The sequence below is a fragment of the Plectrocnemia conspersa genome, unplaced genomic scaffold (genome assembly GCF_051122295.1).
Source record: "Plectrocnemia conspersa isolate PC_06_02 unplaced genomic scaffold, ASM5112229v1 ptg000009l, whole genome shotgun sequence".
Lineage (NCBI taxonomy): Eukaryota > Metazoa > Arthropoda > Insecta > Trichoptera > Polycentropodidae > Plectrocnemia > Plectrocnemia conspersa.
The window spans coordinates 7,696,134-7,719,247 of NW_028277173.1; the positions used below are offsets into that span (position 1 = coordinate 7,696,134).

The 23,114-nt window shown below is 31.3% G+C and overlaps 6 protein-coding genes across 9 annotated transcripts in view; 3 read left to right on the forward strand and 3 right to left on the reverse strand.

Annotated features, from left to right (window-relative positions):
- Nucleotides 1-9: 9 nt before the first annotated feature.
- On the reverse strand, nucleotides 10-3,402 carry TH1 (negative elongation factor complex member TH1). The gene is made up of 12 exons (XM_088192155.1): nucleotides 3,315-3,402; nucleotides 2,768-2,993; nucleotides 2,597-2,706; nucleotides 2,419-2,526; nucleotides 1,650-1,799; nucleotides 1,450-1,580; nucleotides 1,198-1,385; nucleotides 878-1,133; nucleotides 600-810; nucleotides 390-530; nucleotides 201-330; nucleotides 10-135 (listed from the first exon to the last, which is right to left on the reverse strand). Exons 1-12 carry the CDS (start codon nucleotides 3,375-3,377, stop codon nucleotides 104-106), a joined length of 1,746 nt encoding a protein of 581 aa, XP_088048281.1. The 5' UTR covers nucleotides 3,378-3,402; the 3' UTR covers nucleotides 10-103.
- A 2,046-nt stretch (nucleotides 3,403-5,448) lies between these two features.
- Nucleotides 5,449-7,362, forward strand: LOC148231784 (P43 5S RNA-binding protein-like). 3 transcript variants are annotated; one of them, XM_088192156.1, is made up of 7 exons: nucleotides 5,449-5,506; nucleotides 5,752-5,867; nucleotides 5,938-6,108; nucleotides 6,171-6,322; nucleotides 6,393-6,510; nucleotides 6,577-6,682; nucleotides 6,753-7,362. In XM_088192156.1, the coding sequence occupies exons 1-7, from the start codon at nucleotides 5,489-5,491 to the stop codon at nucleotides 6,972-6,974; spliced, it is 903 nt and encodes a 300-aa protein (XP_088048282.1). In that variant the 5' UTR covers nucleotides 5,449-5,488; the 3' UTR covers nucleotides 6,975-7,362. The 3 variants fall into 3 exon arrangements, with proteins under 3 accessions (XP_088048282.1, XP_088048283.1, XP_088048284.1); XM_088192157.1 differs by having other exon boundaries at nucleotides 5,469-5,506; nucleotides 5,755-5,867; XM_088192158.1 differs by having other exon boundaries at nucleotides 5,479-5,679.
- A 77-nt stretch (nucleotides 7,363-7,439) lies between these two features.
- On the reverse strand, nucleotides 7,440-8,766 carry LOC148231785 (FUN14 domain-containing protein 1-like). The gene is made up of 4 exons (XM_088192160.1): nucleotides 8,689-8,766; nucleotides 8,452-8,618; nucleotides 8,152-8,347; nucleotides 7,440-8,082 (listed from the first exon to the last, which is right to left on the reverse strand). The coding sequence occupies exons 2-4, from the start codon at nucleotides 8,604-8,606 to the stop codon at nucleotides 7,900-7,902; spliced, it is 534 nt and encodes a 177-aa protein (XP_088048286.1). The 5' UTR covers nucleotides 8,607-8,618; nucleotides 8,689-8,766; the 3' UTR covers nucleotides 7,440-7,899.
- A 2,337-nt stretch (nucleotides 8,767-11,103) lies between these two features.
- Nucleotides 11,104-13,151, forward strand: LOC148231786 (FUN14 domain-containing protein 1-like). Of its 2 annotated transcripts, none has more exons than XM_088192161.1 (4): nucleotides 11,104-11,227; nucleotides 12,396-12,559; nucleotides 12,622-12,817; nucleotides 12,885-13,024. In XM_088192161.1, the coding sequence occupies exons 2-4, from the start codon at nucleotides 12,408-12,410 to the stop codon at nucleotides 12,963-12,965; spliced, it is 429 nt and encodes a 142-aa protein (XP_088048287.1). In that variant the 5' UTR covers nucleotides 11,104-11,227; nucleotides 12,396-12,407; the 3' UTR covers nucleotides 12,966-13,024. The 2 variants fall into 2 exon arrangements, with proteins under 2 accessions (XP_088048287.1, XP_088048288.1); XM_088192162.1 differs by having other exon boundaries at nucleotides 11,111-11,189; nucleotides 12,885-13,151.
- Sf3b6 (splicing factor 3b subunit 6) lies at nucleotides 13,145-13,963 on the reverse strand. The gene is made up of 3 exons (XM_088192163.1): nucleotides 13,859-13,963; nucleotides 13,572-13,690; nucleotides 13,145-13,500 (listed from the first exon to the last, which is right to left on the reverse strand). The coding sequence occupies exons 1-3, from the start codon at nucleotides 13,886-13,888 to the stop codon at nucleotides 13,269-13,271; spliced, it is 381 nt and encodes a 126-aa protein (XP_088048289.1). The 5' UTR covers nucleotides 13,889-13,963; the 3' UTR covers nucleotides 13,145-13,268.
- A 2,516-nt stretch (nucleotides 13,964-16,479) lies between these two features.
- Oatp74D (Organic anion transporting polypeptide 74D) overlaps nucleotides 16,480-23,114 on the forward strand; it is a 95,421-nt gene continuing 88,786 nt past the window's right edge. The window contains exon 1 of the mRNA XM_088192165.1: nucleotides 16,480-16,778. The gene's annotated coding sequence lies outside the window, so the exon portion shown is untranslated. The remainder of the gene's footprint in view (nucleotides 16,779-23,114) is intronic.

Consider the following 23,114-nt stretch of genomic DNA (forward strand, 5'->3'; position numbering starts at 1 on the left):
AAAGAACAGTGCTACTTAAGTCGGTATATTTACATTAAAAAAAAAACTAAAAGTGTATTTACAAATCGTCTTCATATTGAAGGTCGTCATTATCGGCCTCCTGTCACATGTTCGTGTATCTCGCTTTACAGTGAACTGAAATAAAACAATGTTTGAATATGTCGATCGATAAATATAATTCTAAATGAAAAATACTATACCTATGAATTCAGACACGGGATCATTTTCGCCTTCGGCCCGCATCGTTCCTGTAATTTCTTCATTTTCGACCATCGGAAGAACTAATTGGACAAATTCAGGTGTATATGGCGGTGCTATAGCATCCAAAACCTAAAAAAACAAACAATTTCAATATGGCTTTTATTACTGATGATCATGTGAATGTATACTTCTGTCACAAAGTATCGAATGAGCGATATATCAGTGTCATCTCTTTGCCAACAGTGTTTTATGTACTTCAAGACTGGAACGACACATCCGCGACTTAGGAGATTCACCATTCTGTCTAATAACATCTTCCTTAATTCCAACTAGAACAAAATTATATTTAAATTTATCATGTTCAAATAAAAGAAATGGAATCGTGTTAATGTAATTACCTGTACAAGAATTTCTAATTCATCTTGAGGAGTTTCAAAAAGTTGAATCAGCAATTGAAGCAGTTTGTGATGCAAAAGTGGATGACAACTGGCTACTTCGTCCAACAACGCCAGATGAATGGGACAGTGTTCTGTGGATAGCTTGAAGTAAGACGGTTCTGTCACTGTGCATTCTACCCATCTGATGATACCGACGCCTACTACGGGATACCTAAAAAACGTTTATTAATAACGTAATGAGTTAATATATTTTAATTATTATCTAATAAAATACAGACCTAATGCAGTGATATAACGTAGATAATTCGGCCGTTAGTTCAGTAGAACCCTTTTCGAGATTGCATATTGTGTGAACTTTCTCAATGGCTTGAACAGTTTGCTTGAGTTCATCTTTAACGATCTGCCGTTTAGCGGGTCCTTTTCTATTCGAAGTATCGGATACGCTAGCCGCATACGATAATAGATGAATATATTTAGGCTTATGTTCGGGATTCAATTTCATGCCCGGTTTGAACAGTGCGTCAACCAACAATTCTGTAATGCAATATGGCTTAACGTTTAACTCGAAACGAGGAAATCAATCAATATTGATATTAACCTAAAAACTGAGGCGTTCTTATGAGATCAATTGGCGGCGGTTCTTGAAGATTGTAATTCCTATAAAGTACTGATATGTCAGCAGGATTTAAAGCATTTCTTGATAGCATCGAACTCAATGCTTCACAGGCTTGCGGAAAAGCTGCGGCGCCATTCAACGCCATCGTTATGGGAGTCACGTCATGATTACTATAATAAAATACAACAATATAGTCTTATTACTCGACCTATATATTTAGTGATGAAATCATACTTTTGTTGAGCACATCTCGTGATTTCTTGTGATAAGCGTTTCATAATAGCTCCACCTCTCTGCTCTTGAGCTAATATGTGAATCAACACTTGACTATACACATATGTGTGTTGACCATGGCACACCATTTTCTATATAGAAATATTCGTTAGCGATAATCGATATTACTTCAATGATATACATATTTTTATTGATCTTACGGCACATTCTTGAACACTCGTCTGCCAATCATCGGTACTTTGCAAGAAACCGGCTATCGCCGTCTTTAAAACCCTGGAAAATACTTCAATTTGTTGAGCAGCTGTAGATATGCTCGTGATTTCTCCTTGAAAGCCAGCATCAGATATAAGCTATAAAATGATAGATCAATTGATTTTATAGCAATATGATAAATCATTACAGATAAGTCTTCCAAGCCTTTCAACTTGTTCGGTATTTTTTTCATATTACACACACTAACTTAGAAAGAAGCGGCAAATATGTTGCTATTATAGCTATTTTGATACAGAAAAGTAAGAAATTTGGTAAGTGACATTCGTGGGTAATAAATCCTTAACTATTTAATAGTGTACTAAAAAACAATCATGAAATAAATTATATTTTCAGCCACCTACTTATGTATGTGAATAATAATTTTTTTTAAGATAAAAAAATATCAATATTCTGATTGCATCCTCAATTCACTGTTGCCATACAAAAAATAATGCTAGAAAAACTTGACCGCGGCTGGTATTTTTGCATGCCATTTCACACTTTACTATGTGATATACCACAGATACACGAAGGGCATCTATTTATGCTATAAATTCTTTAAGTATTCATGACACCTGGCGATTTTCCTTATGGCACCAATAGATACAATCCGCGGTCAAAGAGTTATTATAATAATTTATAACCGTCATGCCGATTAAAGATAAGTATTCATAAAAAAATTTGGAAGGCTTGGAATTCTCTGTTATAGACAATTACTTTAATAGTAAAATTCAGCATCAAACAATCAGGATACTCTTCGGCCAGTCTATAAATTAATGATCTCCACGTAGGATGTTCTATCATTTCAGTCAACCAAGCGGGCGTCTAAAATGGAATAAAAATGTAGTAATCAATATTTAGGTGATGTATTGTATTACAATAAATAAACGCATACCTCTCCCTCTTCTGTGAATATCGTATCAGCCTTTTTTGGATCGAACGTTTTCAAAATCATGTCTTTTAAATGATTTTCAACCATCGCTTGCACTTCCGTCACTTTGACGCCTGAGATTTAAATTGTCATATATTATGTAAATAAAATTGATATTATCTTTGAATTGTTTACCTCCTAATATTAGCCACTCGGCTAATAAATTAGCCATTTGAGCGATGGCACTGTAGTTGAGCGAAAGCTGTTCGATGACCTGCTCAGGGTTACCGCCGGCTTGAAAGTAACGCTTCAACTGCGTGAAAATTCCCGGTTCCATTATATAATCAGGAGTCGTAAATTTCTCCAAGCACTCCTGAAGAACTTCGGCCGGATTTTCAATCGACTCTTCCATACCATCGTCCTTAATAAAAGCAATGAAACATAAATTAAAAAAATAGACAAAAGGAAAACAATAAATCATTGATAATACAACATAAACAAAACATTGAATATTATGAATAAAACTTGTTTCATATTCACAAGTTTTCACTTTAACGTTATAATTATCGATTTAAAGTGGAATAAAATCGTTTCGTTTGCGATAGAGCGAATAAAATGGCGGCGGGACGAAGTACTCCAATTTTTCAAGGATTCGAAAAAGTTACTAAGAATCCAAATTTGAATGTTGTATTACGGCATGAGTGAATATTACGCTAATGCGATTGAGGGTATTCGAAGGTACCTCATAATCGGGGCCGGGCGTTCCGCCCTCCCAATTTCGCTCTTCACCAAATTGCGTCGGCATCGCGCAAGCCCCCACCTACGACTACACTGTCAAGCAGGCGTCATTTCTTAATGTTGGCCAAAACACTTTATTTAACAACCAACAGCATTTTAAATAAATTTAAAATATACATATTCACGTTTTAGTAAGATTAACGTATCTAAACAAACATTGTATTGACATAAATAAAATAATTACTAAATGCAAAAAGGTTTACTTAAAAAAAATATATAACGTTCCCACATCCACAAAAACGACATCGTTGATGAATATTTTTGTTAATTTCTTAATATTACTGTCGTGTTGTTGTAAAATCATATGTATCAAAAACGCTAGTAAATGTAAGCTAAGAAGTGAGTTTTTTAAAGCGGAAGTAAAATGGGGGGAGTGAGTACTATAAATAAATGTATTATTTACCACTACATAAGCACATATAATAAATAGATATATTGAAATAGTATATCAAAACGTATAAGCTCTTGATTTATTCAGTATAGTGCCAGTAATGTCATTTGCGAAGAAAGGCAGGTGGGGCGTTTGATATTCTTGAATTTGGTCACAAAAATGCATGTCATTTAATGAAATCCTATAAATTTTGATAAAATCAAAATAGTAAAAAAATACTAGACTAGCCAACTTTTACCACCCTCTCTTCATGGAATTATTTAAAACAACATCCCTAATTCTAAACCAATATTTCTCGGATTATTATTTTAAGAAAACAGTCTCAAATCTCTCCCGAAAATATTTTTTAAGATATGTAATTTTTATGAAATCATACCGAAATACATTTAGTAGTAGATATACATCTGAGGTGCATAAATGTATTGTGGCATATTGAAACTGCTATGAAGTGAATGGTTATAAAGCGTAGGCGCCGAGCGGTGGACGGGCGGAGCAGAGCGACAAGAACAAACGAGTTTGATTTCGCTTCTCGGCTCGAGTGATTCGAGTAGGGTATACGTTCCAAGTGAAAATTGACAATGGGGAGCTCATTACTGTCATTTTGGCGAAGCCAGCTTTATGGGATAACAAAAATATACAATACAAAAATAAAAAAGTTATAGTAAGTAAGTTCTGGAAAAAAATAAAAATGAATTCGGAAACATCAAAGGTTCATTTATTGTTAATATAAAAATAGTGTTGTTTACAAAATATCCATTAAAATTTCTTCTAATGCTGTTAGCGCGATTTTCTGAAGCATTGTTTATTCGATATCGACGTCGACGATTACTGTTAATAATATTATCAGTAATAATGGGCTAAATATAAATGGGCTCTCTACAACATCATCTCTGTCTAGAATTGTATTATGCAATAAACAAACAGTCTGTATAATTAAACGAACATGATTACAGTTTGTTTCTATAGATTTACTTAAAACTCTCCATTTAGCACAAAGTGTTCTGAATGCACATTCAACATATTTTATTGTCATTGATAAAAGTTTATTAAGCGCTTAATTTTCTCCAGTTAAAACGCTTTTTGAATTATTCCGCATTAAATACGGTCTTAAAAGAAGAAGAAATAATTGTTTTTTGAGCTTTTCTATTGGTCAAAATTCGGGTTAGATGTGTTTCATTCGACTCTGACTTAGGCGGCTTCCACAAATAATGTCATAGGAGAAGAGGGGGAAGGGGTAAAATATTCACGATAAATCTTATGGAAGCCGCCTTATTTGTAAGTCGTAATATTGTTGTAAAAAGTCTTAATATAAATAACCGAGCATATCCACTGCGATGAAGACGACACGTTTTTATTGTCATTTAGGGAGGGGGGTTATGAATTTGCTCATAAAAATGCGTCATTTAATAAAATACTATGAAACTTATTGTAACGGCCACTGACCAGCCAATTTTAGCCCCCCTTGGAAAAAGCTGAAATATCGTGCCTGTGTAGTGCTCAATAATAAATTGTCCTGCATATATTTCAATAATGAAAATGTCGAGATATAATTATTTACGTATAGTAGTAATAAATTGTTATATAAATTAAGACATTTACTTATAAATTTTAATTTCAATTGATTTAGTTAATTGCGCAATGAAAATATTTAAATGGTATTCGGTTTTACCTCAATGGTTGTTCAGTCAAGCACGTTTTATGTTTCTAGCAACACTTTGCCGTTTGACATGGCGAACGGCGCGGAGGTTAGAGTTGTATTATATTTACTCGTTTTCTTATGTTTAAGTCCTATTGCACGCTACACTTTATTTAGATTTACTGTTATATTGTTATAGTATCACTCTTGTAGTCTAAAATCTCTCACTATGTTGAAATAAGAGTTACAACAGAAATTGCACATGTTTGATTATTTGAATCGGTTAATACATTTCCGCAGGAAGTAATGAGTAATGTATCTTAATTTTTTTAATATATGATTGTATATTTTCAGAAGAAATTTTTTATATGTGGCCATTTGGAATGTAAAAAACAATATGGCACTAAACAACATTTGATCCGACACATTAAAATTGTACATTTTCACACAGCGGTGGAATCGAAAATTAAGTAAGACTAATATCAATAATACTTTAAACCAAGATTACTTTTTGACTCATATGTTTTCTTTTATAAACAGATGCGATAAATGCGATCAAACGTTTACAACAAAACAAAATTTAGAGAAACACATATCTAGGAAGCATAAAAAATTGTTTTCGCACGTTTGTCATATATGTCCCAAGGGTTTCGACAAACTTACATTATTGGCTCATCACTTGTATTTGCACACGGGCGAAAAGCTATTAAAGTGAGAATGGATTTTTAATAAGTAAATGAAAATATGATTTTATATAATTTTATATTTTTCAGATGTATGTATTGCGATAAAAAGTTTGCAAATCAGTCCGATAGGTGCAGACACGAGTCAAAGCATAAAATATTCAAATGTAACGATTGTGTCAAGATATTTATTATTTGGGCGGATTATTTGGAGCATAGGAAAAAGTCACATAAGTTTGAAGGTATATTATTTCTTTCGCATCTGTGGTAATAAATTCATTTATTTTAAATTTAAATTTATTTTTAATTTAGAATATCATTGCGATAAATGCAAAAAAGTATTCAAATCGAGGGAATATATAGTTCGACATATGAAAACGCATCCTAGCAATGACGAAAGGGACATATTCGTGTGCACAATGTGTCCGAAGTAAATATATATAATTTTATTTTGTAAATGTTATATTTTACCAATTAATATTACTTATTTTTTTAGGTATTATACATTCATGAGTAACTTGCGACATCACATAAAATCGGTACATGAAAATAAAACTTACGATTGTACTTATCCGGGTTGCGAAGCAAAACTGTCATCGCAGGTTTGTAGCTGAACGATAAATATAATGTAATTGATTTATTTAATTATATATATATATATGTATATTTTAGAGTAAATTAAATTATCACTATCTTAGACACACTTCTGAAAAGAAAAAAACAACTCCGACTGTAAAAAAAGCTAGGAAAAAAAGGCGAGATGTCGGTACTATGAAGAGATCTACAGCCGTGAAACTTAGCGGTGTAATGATTCCGTTCGAGATGGAGAAAAAAATTATCAATAATGACAAAATTTCACTGGGTGAAGAATATGAATTAATAATTTATAACTAAAACTTAAGCAATATAGAAAAACACAGATATGAAAGTTAAAATTTATTCAATCGATTTTACCGTTGGAAACTTTTCTTAATTAGCGAACTACTCAAATGTTGACGATATGGAAAGAGATTAAAGTCTCCGGTAGCTATTTAAATATCGTGTATTAGAGTCGGAATAGAAGATCATTCTTTTGTGATTATTAATGTGTCGATATCTCATCTATACTCGATAGATTTAATTTTTAATTTTCACCAAATATTTGCAATACATGTATGGAAAATTCACTGTGGGCAATTTATTACTGTGATCTACGGAAAATAGTCTCCTAGATGAATTTTCCATGAAGTTAATATCAGTCACTGTACTTCGATTGTATTATGCAAACATGTTTGCATTGCTTGTGATATTCATACCAACTACAATATGTTCCTTTTATGTTTATAAATTTAATAAATAAGATATAATAAAAAATTGGTAGTATTAATAATTCTTTATATTATATAACAATAAAAGACGACTAATCAATATATTTCAAATGGATGACTAATATTTGAACAGATCAAATTAAATACATACTAAAAATAGGAAATGTATAGATAGATATCAAACTACTAATGTAATATTTTTTAGAAGTAATGCGTTTAATAATTTTACATTAAATAGTTTGATACATGACGACACAAATATATTATCACAATGTTCACAATCTTATGACGTTAAAATATAATAATATAATAAAATCAAAATCGCAAATTTTATAAATATATAAATATACATATAAAATCATCTTCAATATAAGCATCAACAACATTATCTATAGAAAGTTAATGTCAATACTGGTATATTAATATCAACAATTTAATACAAGCATAATTGCTTTATTATTTCAGAGATTCGAAAATTATGTGCATAAATTGCTTTCATATAATAAGTACATTTAGCGGCCACACATTAAACCGATGGCCAATCCAGCAATAAAAGATGCCAAGAAAATGTGAGTTTCAGTTGCTCTGTAATGTTCGTCGCCAGTGATCGAGTGATACCATTTCTTCGCCTTCAATTGCCTCTTCTTTAACAAATCTTCAGCTTTATCTAACTTCCGATCGACGAATCTTTCAACCTGAAATAAATGAAATCGTTCAGATTCATGTCGATTTGGATCCTACCATATAATGTGTAAATTTAAAACCTTATCTGTCCAGGCCGGCGAGCTTCCGGTGGCTTCCTTTTCAATCTTATCGCTAAGTTTATCCACCTTCTTCAGAATTTTGTCCCAGTCGAAGCTGATATAACCATTTTGCTCAGCAAAGTGTAGTATAAACGCACTGCCACTGACCCCGATAGCTGGAATTTTACCGACTTTCAACGCAATAAAGCCGGCAATCCTGAAATTGATTCATTATAATAATAGTTATGGAATAGTCAGAATCTTTATTTGTCTAATGATATCATAGTGACATCACGGGTTATTAATAGAACCGGTTATTACCAGCCTGACACTGAACCCAATATCAATTGCTTGGTAGCATTCTTCGTCCCTATTTCTCCTACGGCTTTGTCGATGAACTTTTTGGTGTCTTTCACAGCCTCTTCCAATTTTTCGGCTGCCTCGTCTTTCTTGGGTGAAGCGGCGCGGCGGCTCATCTTGCTCGAGTTCTAAGCAAGAAAAATAAAATTAAGATAAGGAAATAAATATGCGTTAAAGAATATTAATTTTTATACGCACATTTGAAACACAAACGCAATTCCAGCACTAAGCTGTCAGTGAGATGAACTATATGATAACAACTTACATTTTGACCATGCACAAAAAACAAACAATCTACAAATATTTTTATAATAAGCTTATTTTATAATTAAAGATAAATAATTATTCTAAATTTAACATGCGTTTGCTTATTTGCTATTTTTGCAATTTTATTTTTATTTATTTGATACTTCTAAAAATAATGGAAGAGATGACAGCGTTGGCTTAACTATTAAACCTATAAGTGATATAGCTAATGCCAATCTACTAGTTGAATTTTTAAAACCGTAATTTTTCATTAAAATATTCTATAAGCACAATTACCAACGCAATTAAAACATTTGCAATATTTTACAGATAAATTGCTATTTTATTACAAAAAGTTAGAGGGTGTTATTATATACGCAACGCAAAATTGATAAATAGCCGCTTTCCTTCAAAACGAAAGTCAAAGATTTATTAGCCACGTTACACATAAAATTCACATATTTAACTAATAAGCTGTGATACGTATGGCTAACTGCCGTAGTGAACCACAACAGCCTTGTGCGCCAAAATCATTATTTGTCTCGCATTTAAAGGATAACGTTAAGTTTCACTAGTCCTTCGAAGTTATGTTGAGACGGTTTTCTTAACCCATTTAAACCTAAAACTAATTTTGTATTTTATTTTATTAATAATATAATCAAAGAGGTTCGAATATATTCTTAAAAACATGGAAAAATAAATTATATAAAGGTTGCTATAAATACAACAAAATTGCATCTTACACTTACAATTTTGCATACATATACCACGATTTGTCATTTAACATTAGTTTTTTATATAATAATCCAAGAAAAAAATAACGCGTAGTCTAACATTGCATTTTATGCATCTGGCACTGTTTTCGACGAAGCCCACATTTTGTTTGGTTACTTTGGTCTATAACCAAATAATCTTTACCATCATTTCAGTGATCAGCGAAGATGCTCTGTATGGTACTGGCTTACTACGAAGTTCATTTGTTTCTATAATAATTGTTGCAATACGTATCCTGAAAGTTAACAAATTCTTCGTCCTACCAGTGTTTCTGAAAAGCAACCAAGCATTTTGAACTACCACATTAGTGCAGTGTAAAAGGAAAGGCATGTTCCACTTCTTCCCAAGAATACTAATTCTATTAGAAGATATGTTTTGGTCCGATCGACTTACCACTCCCATATTTTGATTGTATTGATGGATCAATTGAGATTGGGAAACAATGATTTTTAGGGTCTGTGATGATGGCAGTTGGCAATGAGACACAGATTGAGCCGCTGCAGTAGTATATTTATTTGAGGTTACGGTTTACATTATAAGAATGGGGCGGACGCGCGACGGCACGCGTCCGAACCCTTACAAGCTTGCCGGAAGAGAGAGAGCCGTCACAACACCGCTATTTCTGCGCCGACCAGTTTTGGCCATAACAAATCTATATTGGCCCCCATAGATTTTTCAGTTATTGTGAGCACCGATGAGTTTTATGGAGCGGATTTACTTCAATGGCATTCGAGCAATCTGACACCTTTTTTCGCTATATTATTGTCAAGTAAGAGACATTTCCTATATAGATTTTATCTAATAGTTTCCAGTGACTCGTATGTTTATGTTACTTAATTCATTTACTAGAGACAAGCTCTATGAACGAGTGTCAATTTTCTCCCATTCAAAGATCAAAAAGTTTGTCAGTATAGATTAGAACAGCATTGGCACCAAGATTTAATTCAGAGTATTTGATATTCAGGTTTGTATTTGCACCCTGATATGGGTCAAACTAAATAATATATCCATATGAAATTATTCCCGCTTATAGTATACATATATCCATATGAAATTATTCCCGCTTATAGTATACATATATCTATATCTAATTGGTTTGCCTCGTTAAATTGTTTGCAACTATTTCTTTCCTAATAAGATATGGTTTCATCAACATTATGGGTTTCTCTATGCGGATTTCACTTAGCACAATTGGCCGATATAATGTTTGTGAGTGGGCAAACTTTTTAAAATTGACAGATTTATCTAAATGTGGATTTTATCAAAACTAGCAATTTTATTGAGTAATAATTATAAGTTATAACATATTTAGAATTCTAGCAGAAAATTTTTAAACTTTTATTATTAGTTGTTTCATAAATTTTAAGTGATTTACTTATTGCAATTTCTGGTTTTAAAATGTTTATAAGCACCTTACATATACCAATTAATTTATGAAATTTACACTTTATAAATATTATATAACAATTTTCTATATTCAATTCATAGCCCTAATTTAAATAAATCAGTAAAAAATGCAAATTGATTCAACATTAAAATAATTTAATGAAAAATATCATCAACAAAATATTATTAGTTAAAATAATTTTATGTAATTCATATTATGGACAGTATTGCACTTGTTATGGCCAAAGTTTTAATTCACTCGTCTGTGTTCGATTTTTGACAACTGCCCCAAGGTTACATTATTACATATCCTTTTCCAAAAAATACAGATGTGAGCATAATTAAGAATTTTCATTACTTGTATAGCTATATAAAAATACTAGTATGATTCATAATGATGAAATAGACCATGATAAATTGCGTTCTAAGTTAACACATTGTTGTCGGGTGATTTCGCGCATTGTTTCAAGCCTGGCGCGGGCCATTTTTTAACAGCCGCGGAATTTTTCGGAAACGAAGAATTTCCGCGTTTTTTTTCGGAAACTCGCCATAACTTTTATACTATACAATATAAAATTATGAAATTTTAAACATAGACTTACCATAAACAGTACTATCAAATGAAGAAGAAACATGGAGGTTGACAGTTTTATATTCACTGGAAACTTGCGTTTATTTTGCACATAAAAGTACTATAAAAATGTATGTAATAAAAAATCGAATTAAACACTAAATAAAACTAAAATATGGCACAATCTGTTTTTATGAATAGTTTTTCAACGTATGATATCTCTAAAAACACGTACCTCTGTGTAGAGGTATGTCAAAAGATACATAGCTACACTTTTGGCCCAATTATCAATAATCAGATAAATTATCCACACAAAATTCATCGTCAGATTTATTTTTATCGGGTGAAAACATTTCGGGGTGTAAAACTATTTTTTAGTAATGATGTCTTTTTTTTTATAACAAGTCACAGATGTCGCAATGACTGTTGCTTGTTATCTACCCCAGGTCAAGTTTCATTGGAATTTGTTTTGTTTTCTCACTCCCAACCATCCCTTCTTTTACATCAGGTAGAAAGTAATTCCTCGAAGTATCTTGAATAGAATTGAACATAATAGAAGATATTTGGGATAACAGGAATTGTTTATAGTTCGTTATTTAATTTTTTGTACGGAATAAAAATTCAATATCAAAATTAGTACAATACATTTGGTGGAAATGTAATAAATGCGACGACGAATAAAATAATGTCTTTACTAAATATCAAAGCAGTGACATCTAGCTGCTGACAACAAAAAAAAATGCAGTTCAAATTACACGGATAAACACGTGAGCCGACTTCTAGCAACAGACTACAAAAAACGGATTTTTACGGGTCCCGCAATCCAGCAGCAGTTCCGCAAAAACGGAAAAATCCGTGTCCCGACAACAATGTGTTAAAATGTGCAGTTGACCATTGTATTTAGAAATAGATCGATTTTATTTTGCAGAATTGTTTAAAAATGAGTCCCGTTGTCTCTTCAAACTCCGACGATGATAATAAAGAGGTTGAGAAAGTAGCGAAAGAAGTTAAAAATTTCTTCGAACGGGCTGTGGGAGACATTGCTAAATCATCGTCGACTAAGCAGTTGGTCTTTGGGACAGTTTCTGGATGGTATTGTATTATATTTTATTTTTTAATCTCAATTTTTTTATGCAGTGACCGTTTTATTATAGGTTTACCGGTTATATCGGCATGAAAGTCAGTAAAGTGGCTGCATTTGGACTCGGTGGCGGTATAATAATTCTACATCTTGCGAATCAAAGCGGTTATATCAACATAAATTGGGAAAAAATACACAAAAATGTCGACAATATTAGCGAAAAAATTGAAATGGAATCGAACAAAAGATCTTCAGCCTGGGTCGACAAGGTAATGTTAATATATAAATATAGTAGTTGTATGAAAATGTAATAAATATGCATTTCTCCGTTTACAGGTTGTCACATTCATGAGAACTAATTCGTATTATTCGGCTGGATTCGCCGGAGGAGTATTTTTTGGCATTGCATCTTCGTAATTTTATCATAATTTGGTAAAAATTGTTTGATGTGTAAAGAAAAAGGATTCAGTAGTTTGTATTTTAGATATGTTTTGAAATGTGTGTTGCATGTATGAAATTGTGTTTTATCTTATTTATTAACTGATAATTTGCAAGTATTTCTGATATTATGTATGATATTAAAAATAAACATTAAAAAATTACCATAATTTTATTATTACAAAATTTCTCATAAGTAATACATAAATATGAAAAAGTGAAATGAAAAACAAACATTAATGTAAACTTATTATATACACTAAAATAATAAACTTCATATAGTTATTTTCGAAGATCATCCGAATTGATTCCATATTTCTTTTTGATGGTGTCTAATTCTTCTTGTTTCTTTTCAATATCCATGCCCTTGAATGCTTTGTTTGATCTATAATAAAGGACGACTAAATAGCGGTTGCATACGTTAAACCCGGACAAATGATCGCAAGCTTTTTTTGCATCAAATATGTCTTCATATACCACAAACGCAGTGCCTCTTGTTTCGGGCGTGTTTCCACTGTAAAACAATACAAAATTAGCTATGCTAAAATCTATTCATAAACAAAATCAATTACAATATATACATACACTCTTATTTGTCGTAGCGCTCCGTATTTACCAAAGATATCGTACATTTCCTCTGCCGTTATTTTATATGGTAAATTTCTGATGTAAAGTATCCGATTAACTTCAGGCGGTAGTCGAAGCTAAAAATAAAAATGTTTAATTGTTTATTAGAGTAAAATTTAGGATTAAAAAAGTAAGGTTATGTTAGAAACTGTAAATTGCATTTGGGTTGTAATATTTCGATATTTAACGCATTTTTTGCATGAAATAGTTAATTATGGATACATAGTAAAATAAATATATATTACATTTGCACGGCGTTGAGAAGCTAAAGCCATTATAACGATTCGAATACAACAGACGATGTTAAACGTCAAAACGCACAAGCGACTCTTTCTAGTGTTGCCATTGTAAAATATAGGTCTCGTTGCTGCTACAAAAAATATATTTTGATAAGTCTAATTTAATATTTCTTGTCGATTAATATATATTTAAATTCTTGTTTATTGTTAATTTTTTTATTTGATATTATAGGTAACAGCATTTTTTAAAAATTGTATCACATTTTGTATTGAGCATATCTTATTTTAAATATAAATGAAGTTGAGCTAAGAATAGCAAGCATTGCAGCTGTGGATACAGAACTTTTAAGTTGGTAACCTAATATTTATCTGTGTACCGAGATATTAATCACTAGACCAGTAGTAGAACTTAAACTAGTATTATTATTACGACTTATAGACAAATTATTTTAGTCTCGTAAGCTGTAAATATATTAAAATAAAATATCAAAAAAACAATACAAAAAGAGAAATCTATTTGTAAATACTTTGTTATAAATAGATTTACTAAATAATAAATATTAATAATATTTTTTTAATGATTTTTTACAATATTATTATTAATATGTTTATTTTATCAAAATAAAATTATATTTTACTTTATCTATTTGTTTTTATGTTTAATAATCATAATGTAAATTTTATGAATATTAGCTAAAGCTGAATCAAATAAAATAATTAAAAAATATATTAAATAATTTTATTTAAGAAAAACTCTACTCGTTAGTTTAATAAAAATGCTGTGTATTCAATTTTAATACAACAGAAAAAATACAGGTTTTTGTAGACAAAAGTTTTTTATTATTTTTATTTTATTTCTGTACTATTATTATATGTTTAAAATACATAAGTATAAAATCACTGTTGATGCGAAGTTTAAGAAATGACTATTCAACTTCTTTAAACGATAAAAATTTTGTCATTTCTCTTATTTGTAAATAGTAGCTTTATGATAATTTAATTTTATTTAATATTTTTTAAACTGCTATTACTTTCGAGATGATAAAGACACAAGTTTGAGCCATAAAAAAGTTTGCCAGACCTGCACCCCATCGTTGCCTCGTCAATGTTACCAATGTTCCATATAGTTTTTGGTCATAGAAAAATAATCACCACCCCCCCACTTCACGCCAGTTAACAATTAAGGTTTTAGAATTTTCTTAATATTTTCTTTTATTGAGGCCTTACATTTTTGTCTATGTATAACTAAAAATGTATATTTTTAGGGAAAGCTAAACACAAATATGGTTACATTGCTACTGAGACATGGATTTGTTTATTAAGACTGCCAAATCGAACCAACCAAATTTATTTACACATTTTATTTTTTCGTTTTTCGATTTTTTTCTTATAAAAAAGTCGTCTTCTGGGTTTTTGAAACAATAATTCCTAAAATAGTTTCAAACGACCAGTAAATATTACAAGTCTTAATTTCAAAACGCTTTATCAGACAGCTTTGTTTGTTAAACTACTAATAATAAGTATCATTGAGTGAAATCACAGTATCACGATCAACTGCTACTACTTATATACGACGACAAAGCTCGTAGGTGCGACCGGTGATTTCTGGTCTGTTTTCTATATAACAAAAGTGCTAACCATGTTCAAATAAATTAAAACAATCTGGTAGAGCTTTCTGTTTTTATTTCTTCAAAACATAATAAAAGTTTGCTATACTTTTTTTATCGTTTTTGCTCAATGTGATAGATGAAAAACTTCCATCTTTGTTAATAAATACATATTGCTATATATAGAGTGATAGTTCATTTATATATTAATATTAAGGTTTTAAAAAACTTGGCGGCACTCTGGTAGCACTTGCGTGACGTAAGCACATTCTCTTGGCGGCTTCGGCGGGCTCGCACGGGCCGGTACGGGCCTCGCGCACCGGTCACTCACACTAATATATTTCAACATATAACTATAATAACTTTTTATTTTTAATAATAAAACACCACTGCAGTGGTTCAATCTGTGTTTTATTGCCGTCGCCTTCCGTCGCAAAAATAGTATATTTCCTACTTGATAAAACCAGATTGTTATGAACATTTTTATTCTACATAAATATGTTTTAAAATTTAGTTTTTATCGCCGTGCGTACGTTTATTCTGCAAACATTGTTTAAAAATCACAATTAATCGTTTAACAATATTGTCGTATGTTATCGATGACACTAATAAACGGTTAATTGTGATTTTAACAAATGTTTTGGAAATAAACACGCGCTTGACAATAAAAAACTAAGTTTCAAAATTTAAAACGTATTTATGTAGCAAAACGTTGTTGGCCATTTTCGACAATATGTTTATAACCATTGGTTTTCGAGCGTGGCGCCGATATAATTAACAAATGTCGTATATTTACATACATAAAATGTTAAAATTAAATTATATACGTAAATATAAATTAATTGAATATTTAATTCATTTATATGAAAAGCGAAACAATTATTACTATTCAATTAATTGATTTACAAATAAGAAATAATTTAATTATAAAATATACGATTAATTGCAATATTTACTTTAAATTCTTTTTGACACTTATATTTTTATTTTATTACTCAAATTGCTCTTATGGCCAACGCAATATTTACGAATGTATCTGTCATTATCACGTGTTGTGCAATATTAGATATTATTGGAGATGTGGGACTGCTGTGGAACCGATACGTTTTGGCAGCGCCAAGTTGAAGTTTGGAATCCTCCACCGTTGGTGCTAATATCTACAGCCATCGTCCTTGTGATACTCTTGAAGATGGACTCGTTGGCGCATTTATGGCTCAGTTGGAATACAAGAAGATTATAATTCAATAAATTAATTTTATTTACTATTTACAACGTCGAGTTATAATTTACGAATAAATCTGGATGCAGCACATCTCCAGGTAAGAATATTCTGTTTTTTATAGCATTTTTAATGCAATACAATTTTATTTAAAATCTTGTTTTTCTATGTTTGTAGGTAATATTACTTAAATGATACAATTTATTATTTGTTATCAAAGACTTCCAAGTACTTGCTTACTATTTGTTTTATGATAAATTGTGTGGTATGTAGTGTTTTTTTATCAGTTTTGTGTAAATGATTAAAAAATAAGCATCGAAATTACTAGTTTTATCTCAAATTTCACAATTGTGTTGTAACAAATTAGAACAGAACATGAAATAAATGATAAACAGTGAAGTTGATAATATGAGCTGATATATTTTTTATTTAAAATGTTCAATTTATAATTTTTTATATATAACAATTTTTTTGAACCACGTATGTATATGTATATTTTAAATGTACATAATAAATAATAATAAAATATTTGTTTTTATATAATATTAAAAAGTGTTTCCGAATTATTTTAATTAAAGTGAATATCCTATTATGCAATTTCCTCTTATTTTTTATCAATGGCGTCTCGTGGCGTAAAATATCAGGGGTAGCACAAACCTAATTATTAAATTATCAATAATATAAATAAAATTGCACTTTAGATCATTTTAGCTATAATTAAATAAAAAGTTTCGTTTATTCTTAATCGAAACCTATGCGCGTAATTGAAGTAAATATCTAAAGCAGATACATTCCAAATCAAATGAACGATTTAAACATTTTCACACAAATCAACGTTATTCTAATTTTTTTTTATATTTATAAAATGTTCCATTTCATTGAATTTATATACTTCCTCAGGCGTCTTTGACATTTTAATTACGTTTTCTTTCACAATCTAAATAAAAGCTGAAAAACTGATTTCAATAATGACTTCTTATTCAATAAAAACGGAATGTATCATATATATACATACATATATTATATATATTAAGTTGTGCAACAAGAATTTTTTTTATGATGATTATTCATTTTTTAATTATAGTAACGCAAAAAAAGAAGAAGGAACACATGAAAATTGTCAATATTGATATTTCCCTTATGATATCATGCCTCTACTTTCTTGGAAAGTGTGACTTTGATATATGTACTGATACATAGGTTAATCGTTGCTTTTTGCCATATGGCAAAATACCATTATGCTATAAAGCAATTTACCATAAAGTTTATGTTTTTTCTTTCGTAGATTTTAGGAAAATCCTAAATTTCTATAACTAATTAATTAAAATATGTTTGGGCTGAAATGCGATTCTAAACTTAAGATTGAGTTAACTGAACCAGGGCGGATGACCCCGTGCATTTTCTTGAAAATTGGCACTGAGCTCGGTAATCTTTCAGGCATATTTAACTGCATATTTAGTTCAATTTTATATAATTTAATTAAATTAAATTTGCAAATTTATTTTAATGTACACGTGTAATTCTATGAAATAATAAAATGAAGTGGAAAAGTAGTACGTAAATTTAGTATAAAGTGCAAGGAAATTATAATTCTGACGAATTAAACTCGGTCCATGACGGTCTTTGACCCGGGCCTTTCAGGGCTCTCAAAAATACATTGCATAGTAGGGATTATTATTTTACTCACGGACGATATCTTCAGTGTTGCACAGCCAAATATTACTAACTATTTTTCAGAATACATCCAAAAATTTCGCGCTACACGGCTTAATGATATTTAACTTATTCATACAAAATTGCAGTATCTGGGGAGATCATGGGTCAGAATTTACGATTCAAATTAATTGACTGCTTCTTGTCAATTTTTTTTAAGATTGAGTATTTTTACTGTTTTTTTCGCAAAGGAGACCCACGCGTATACGCACACGCATATCATCCGTGAAAGTTAATTTTTGGTCCGACCGTTGATACCTTGACACTCCACTTTGTCCCAATTCGGTGCCGAAAGCGCGCACATACTCGCGCATCCGTTGCACAGTGGGTCTACTAGCAAGCTTTTGTAGCCAATAATAATTCAGCGTATTTTTTAAGTACTCCCTAGTTAATAATGTATATGAATTGTAACAAGGTTAGGTTTCAATTATGGAAAAATATTTTTATTTAGGAGCAAAAAGATGTGCTGTAGTGTAACTTATATTGAACTGTCTTTAACTCAAATTGAATGTCTGTTGCATGGCTTAACAAGATTAAACTCTAGATTCCGGACGTTGAGCTGGACCAGTGGATGCGAAGAGAGAAGCGGCGACTTGCTACTCTGAAGTTGAGTCGGATTTCTCTTGGTTGCAGCCCAAGTTTGAGGGCCTTTGAAGATCCGATGCCCTCAATTCTGAAGCGGTCGTTCAAGCTTAGATATCAATAATGTCATAAAAAATCTGAGAGGAAGTGACTTTTGGAAGTCAGTTCATGCGGTACCCATTCGTGTATTTTTTAACTTTTTCTATGGCATTTAGATGCCGTGAAACGGTTGCAAGAGAATTCTGCTGTGAGTGTTAGAATTAGCTTCAACAGTGCTTCTCAATCTTTCTTCATTATCAGCAGATGTAGGTGTTCCGTGGGCCTTATTTCCGGGGTTAATTTCGCTACTAAGAAGTTTCTCGAATCAACGTCTTACAGTTCTCTGACTAACAGTACCTTCGCCAAATCCCAAATTCATATTTCTCGTGGCTTGTGCAGTATTATGTTTCAGCTTAAACTTTTACAAAAAAGGATACGTAAATCTTTTGTTGACACCAAATAAAAAATGTGGAATACAACACTTATTGATTTTAATAAAAAATATAGTTATTTACTACGAACGTCTTAATTCTATCACAACAATCTAATACCTAACTTAGTTGAATTTTTTTCAACATTTTACAATTGTTGCGACCTCTCCCCTTTGGAGATGGCAGTCTTTTCTTCTCGAAGGACCACCGTCTCTCGACGGAATTAAACGCCTCTAACTATAGAAATGCTTTATTATCAGAGTTTACATCCTCAGAATCCTTGCTGACGCACGACCACACGCCGTGACAGCTGAGGCGCCTTCAGGTTATTTATACACAAAAAACCACGCACGGCCATAACACACTTTTATTCGGCCATGCATAAATATATGTAAAATTGTCGGAACAACAATTAAATGCTTATTTATATTTAGCGTTATTTATATGTAACATTTCGAAAGACTAAAATTTTATTTCTATAAATATAATCATAAATTCATCTCGAGACAATTTTGCAGATTGCTAAAAAATATGCATTTTTTTAAAAAATGGTAGCAATTTTAAAAATAACAGTTGAATCACTATCCTACGGGTCAGGAGGCTTATGTTGCTAAGACAACGTTTGTTGTTATTGCTATTCTTTTATTCGTTGTGCAACAATTGAGAATCGTTTTCTGTGAGTGCGTCTGTAAGCTGTTGGTGTCTGGATTCCGGTGTCGATCTGAACCAGTGGATACGAAGAGAGAAGCTACTTCTTTTACGATCTTCGATATCCTGAAATTGGGTCGGCCTCCTCTTGAATTAAATCCTGGTTGGAGAGATCGGGGTAAGTGGTTCGATTTCTTATATTCCCGTATGTATCCATGGGAGATTTTATTGTTCGCCTCCTTTTTAATGGAACGATCAATTGCAAAAGGGTGACGTGTTTTTTGAGCGGATTAAAAACGGCCGGTTATTTTAAAGCACAAGAGTTAATTTTAAAATAACAAAAGTTAAATATCCCTCTCACATTAAACCTTCTCGAATTGAGGTGTGTGGGCTTATAAGACTATCCCTTATATAGTATTTTTATTCTTTGTTTAGGATAGATAACGTAGATATAAGACTTTCACTTTTTATTTTATTTTTGACCATGACAATCCATACAAAGTCCACACTGTGCGTCGGTTGCATGCGTGCGCGTCGAGTCTCATCTGTTATATTCGCGGGTTGAAGTTTTCGGTTTGGCACGGTGCCACTTTCTCCGGTTTTTGACTGTATTTCTTCTCGAGGTTTGTCGACCCGATTCAGCCGTGACCCTGTTTAATTTGCGTGGTCTCCTCTTGTGTCTCGCGTCTGAAAGAACGGCAAAAGAGGCTTCTCAAACGCCGAAAGTCGACAGACCCAGATTCGACGCCTTTTTGACACATTTTTTTAATCGCACCTTCACGGCGAACCGGGTCAGAGAACCGAGTCTTATTCGGTTACTGACGGGAAGTAACTGTTGAATTTAAATAAATAAATAAATAAATAACAATCATTCTCTCTTATATGGTAATATTATCTAGCTTTATCTAATTCAATGTCAAAGATAATATCTAAATTAATAATAAAAATGTTAAATATTAAATTAACAATTTATCTGAACCTCACATTATATCACATTTAGAATAAAGTTTAACTAAGTAATGCGATAATTACTTTTTTTTTAATCTTCCTTTTTGTAGCAGATTCTTAATTTTAAATTTGAGTCTGCTGCAGGACACTAACCTGCGGCCTCTGGATTATCAGTTCAGCGCCTTATGAACTACGCTATTCCGGCCTCTCACCCCAACAAAATAATGCTGTATATTTTCAAGGAACGGTTGCATCAATACATTAGTACAAAAATATTAGGCTGGATATATGAAGGAAAGACATTTCAGATTTTTTCAGGGGGGGGGGGCAACATTTTGCCAGTCAGTAGTCATTTTCAATATTTCGATTTCATTAAAATTAAAAATATTCAATTGAATGACATGCTTTTTCTCGTAAAATTCAAGGGAGTGTCCTGTTTAGAATCCACGTCAAAAGCAATAAAATCGTGCAGTAGCCGTCGCGGTGAAGACGCTTGGTTATTTAGCGTTCATATTTAATCTATTTATAACAATAATATGCCTTAAAATTGGTGAGATTCGAACGAAGAACATCTAAACCGAATTTAGACCAATAGGAGAGTGCAAAAAACAATTATCCCTTTTCAGAAGTCAAAAGTCGCCGTCGCAGTGAAAACGCTCGGTTATCTAGCGATAATATTTAAACTATTTATAACAAAAATACGACTTACAATAGGTGAGAATCGAATAAAGCAGTGCAACGACGTCGACACGATTTTATTGATTTTGACGTGAATTTTTGACTTCTGAGAAGTGATAATTGTTTTTGTGCCCTCGTATTGACCAAAATACGGTTTGAATTAATTTCAACAATACTCCCATATCAAAAGTGCATAGTAATATCGGTATGGATAGCTAACCTATTTTTAAAATATAGTGTAATATCGAAGTACAGACAAACTATAGAGCAATATGCAAGATGCGATGTCTGTCTGTTGTTTTTCATTAAAAAAATAATTAAAATCACATAATTTTACAAGCACATGCCAGATAAATTCTATTTTTACTGGTGAAAATATATATCTACCGGTGATAATATATTCCGATATGATTTCACTGAAATGACATATTTCAAAAAATATTTTCGGGATAACCCGAGATTTTCTAGTTACAAGAGATATTATTTCAGGGGAGGGGGGGGGTGTATTATAAAATTTGCTCAGTTGAGTGATCATTTTTTATTTTATTAAAATTTCGATTTCACACTTTTATGACGTAATTATGTGAAAAGCCCCCATTTATTTTTGCAATCTGCCGATTTCTACGCGAAGTGGTTTATTCTTACCTGAATATTAATGTAGTTATTAGATTACCAAAGCAAAGATAAGTAGTTGAAAACATCGTGAACAAGTTTAGATCATTTAAATACTTCTTACCTCTATTGAAAACTTTCAAGAAAGCATGTATTCAAATATATGGCATGGATCCACATTTTTTATGTAGCGGATGCAAAACAATTTAAAATATTCGTACAAATTTAAATTTCCACAAAAATGGGCTTCTCGAAAAATCAGCTTATTTCTCAAGAAATCAGAATTCTTGATTTGAATTTTTTTTTGAGAAAAACACTAATCACTATGAATAAACTAGTACGAATTTACTTAAATTATTCATCACAATATTTTTCATAAGATTAGGAAAATCTAGGAAACCTAATGTGTGATGATCGATCAAAATTATAATCATATCACTACTTCCGATATCCCAGATACGATAGAAATGAAAAAATATCCATATTTTATTCGAACTCAGGTTTTGTAAGCATTAATCACCCATTTATACCACTTATTAATATCACTTGATTTTCAACTTTATGTTAAAAGTAATGTTTTGTTCTTTATATATTTTACTGATTTTTTATGAACAAAAATCTAATAAATACACGGAAAATAAGTTTCATAAATGTTTAAATTTTAAATTTACAACTTTTAAACAACCAAATCTAAGTTGCTTGTAGTCTGAGTTTGTTATATTTTTTTGCCACGTCTTAATTTATAGAAACGTACTATTTTCATATTTTCAGCCCAAACGTCAATA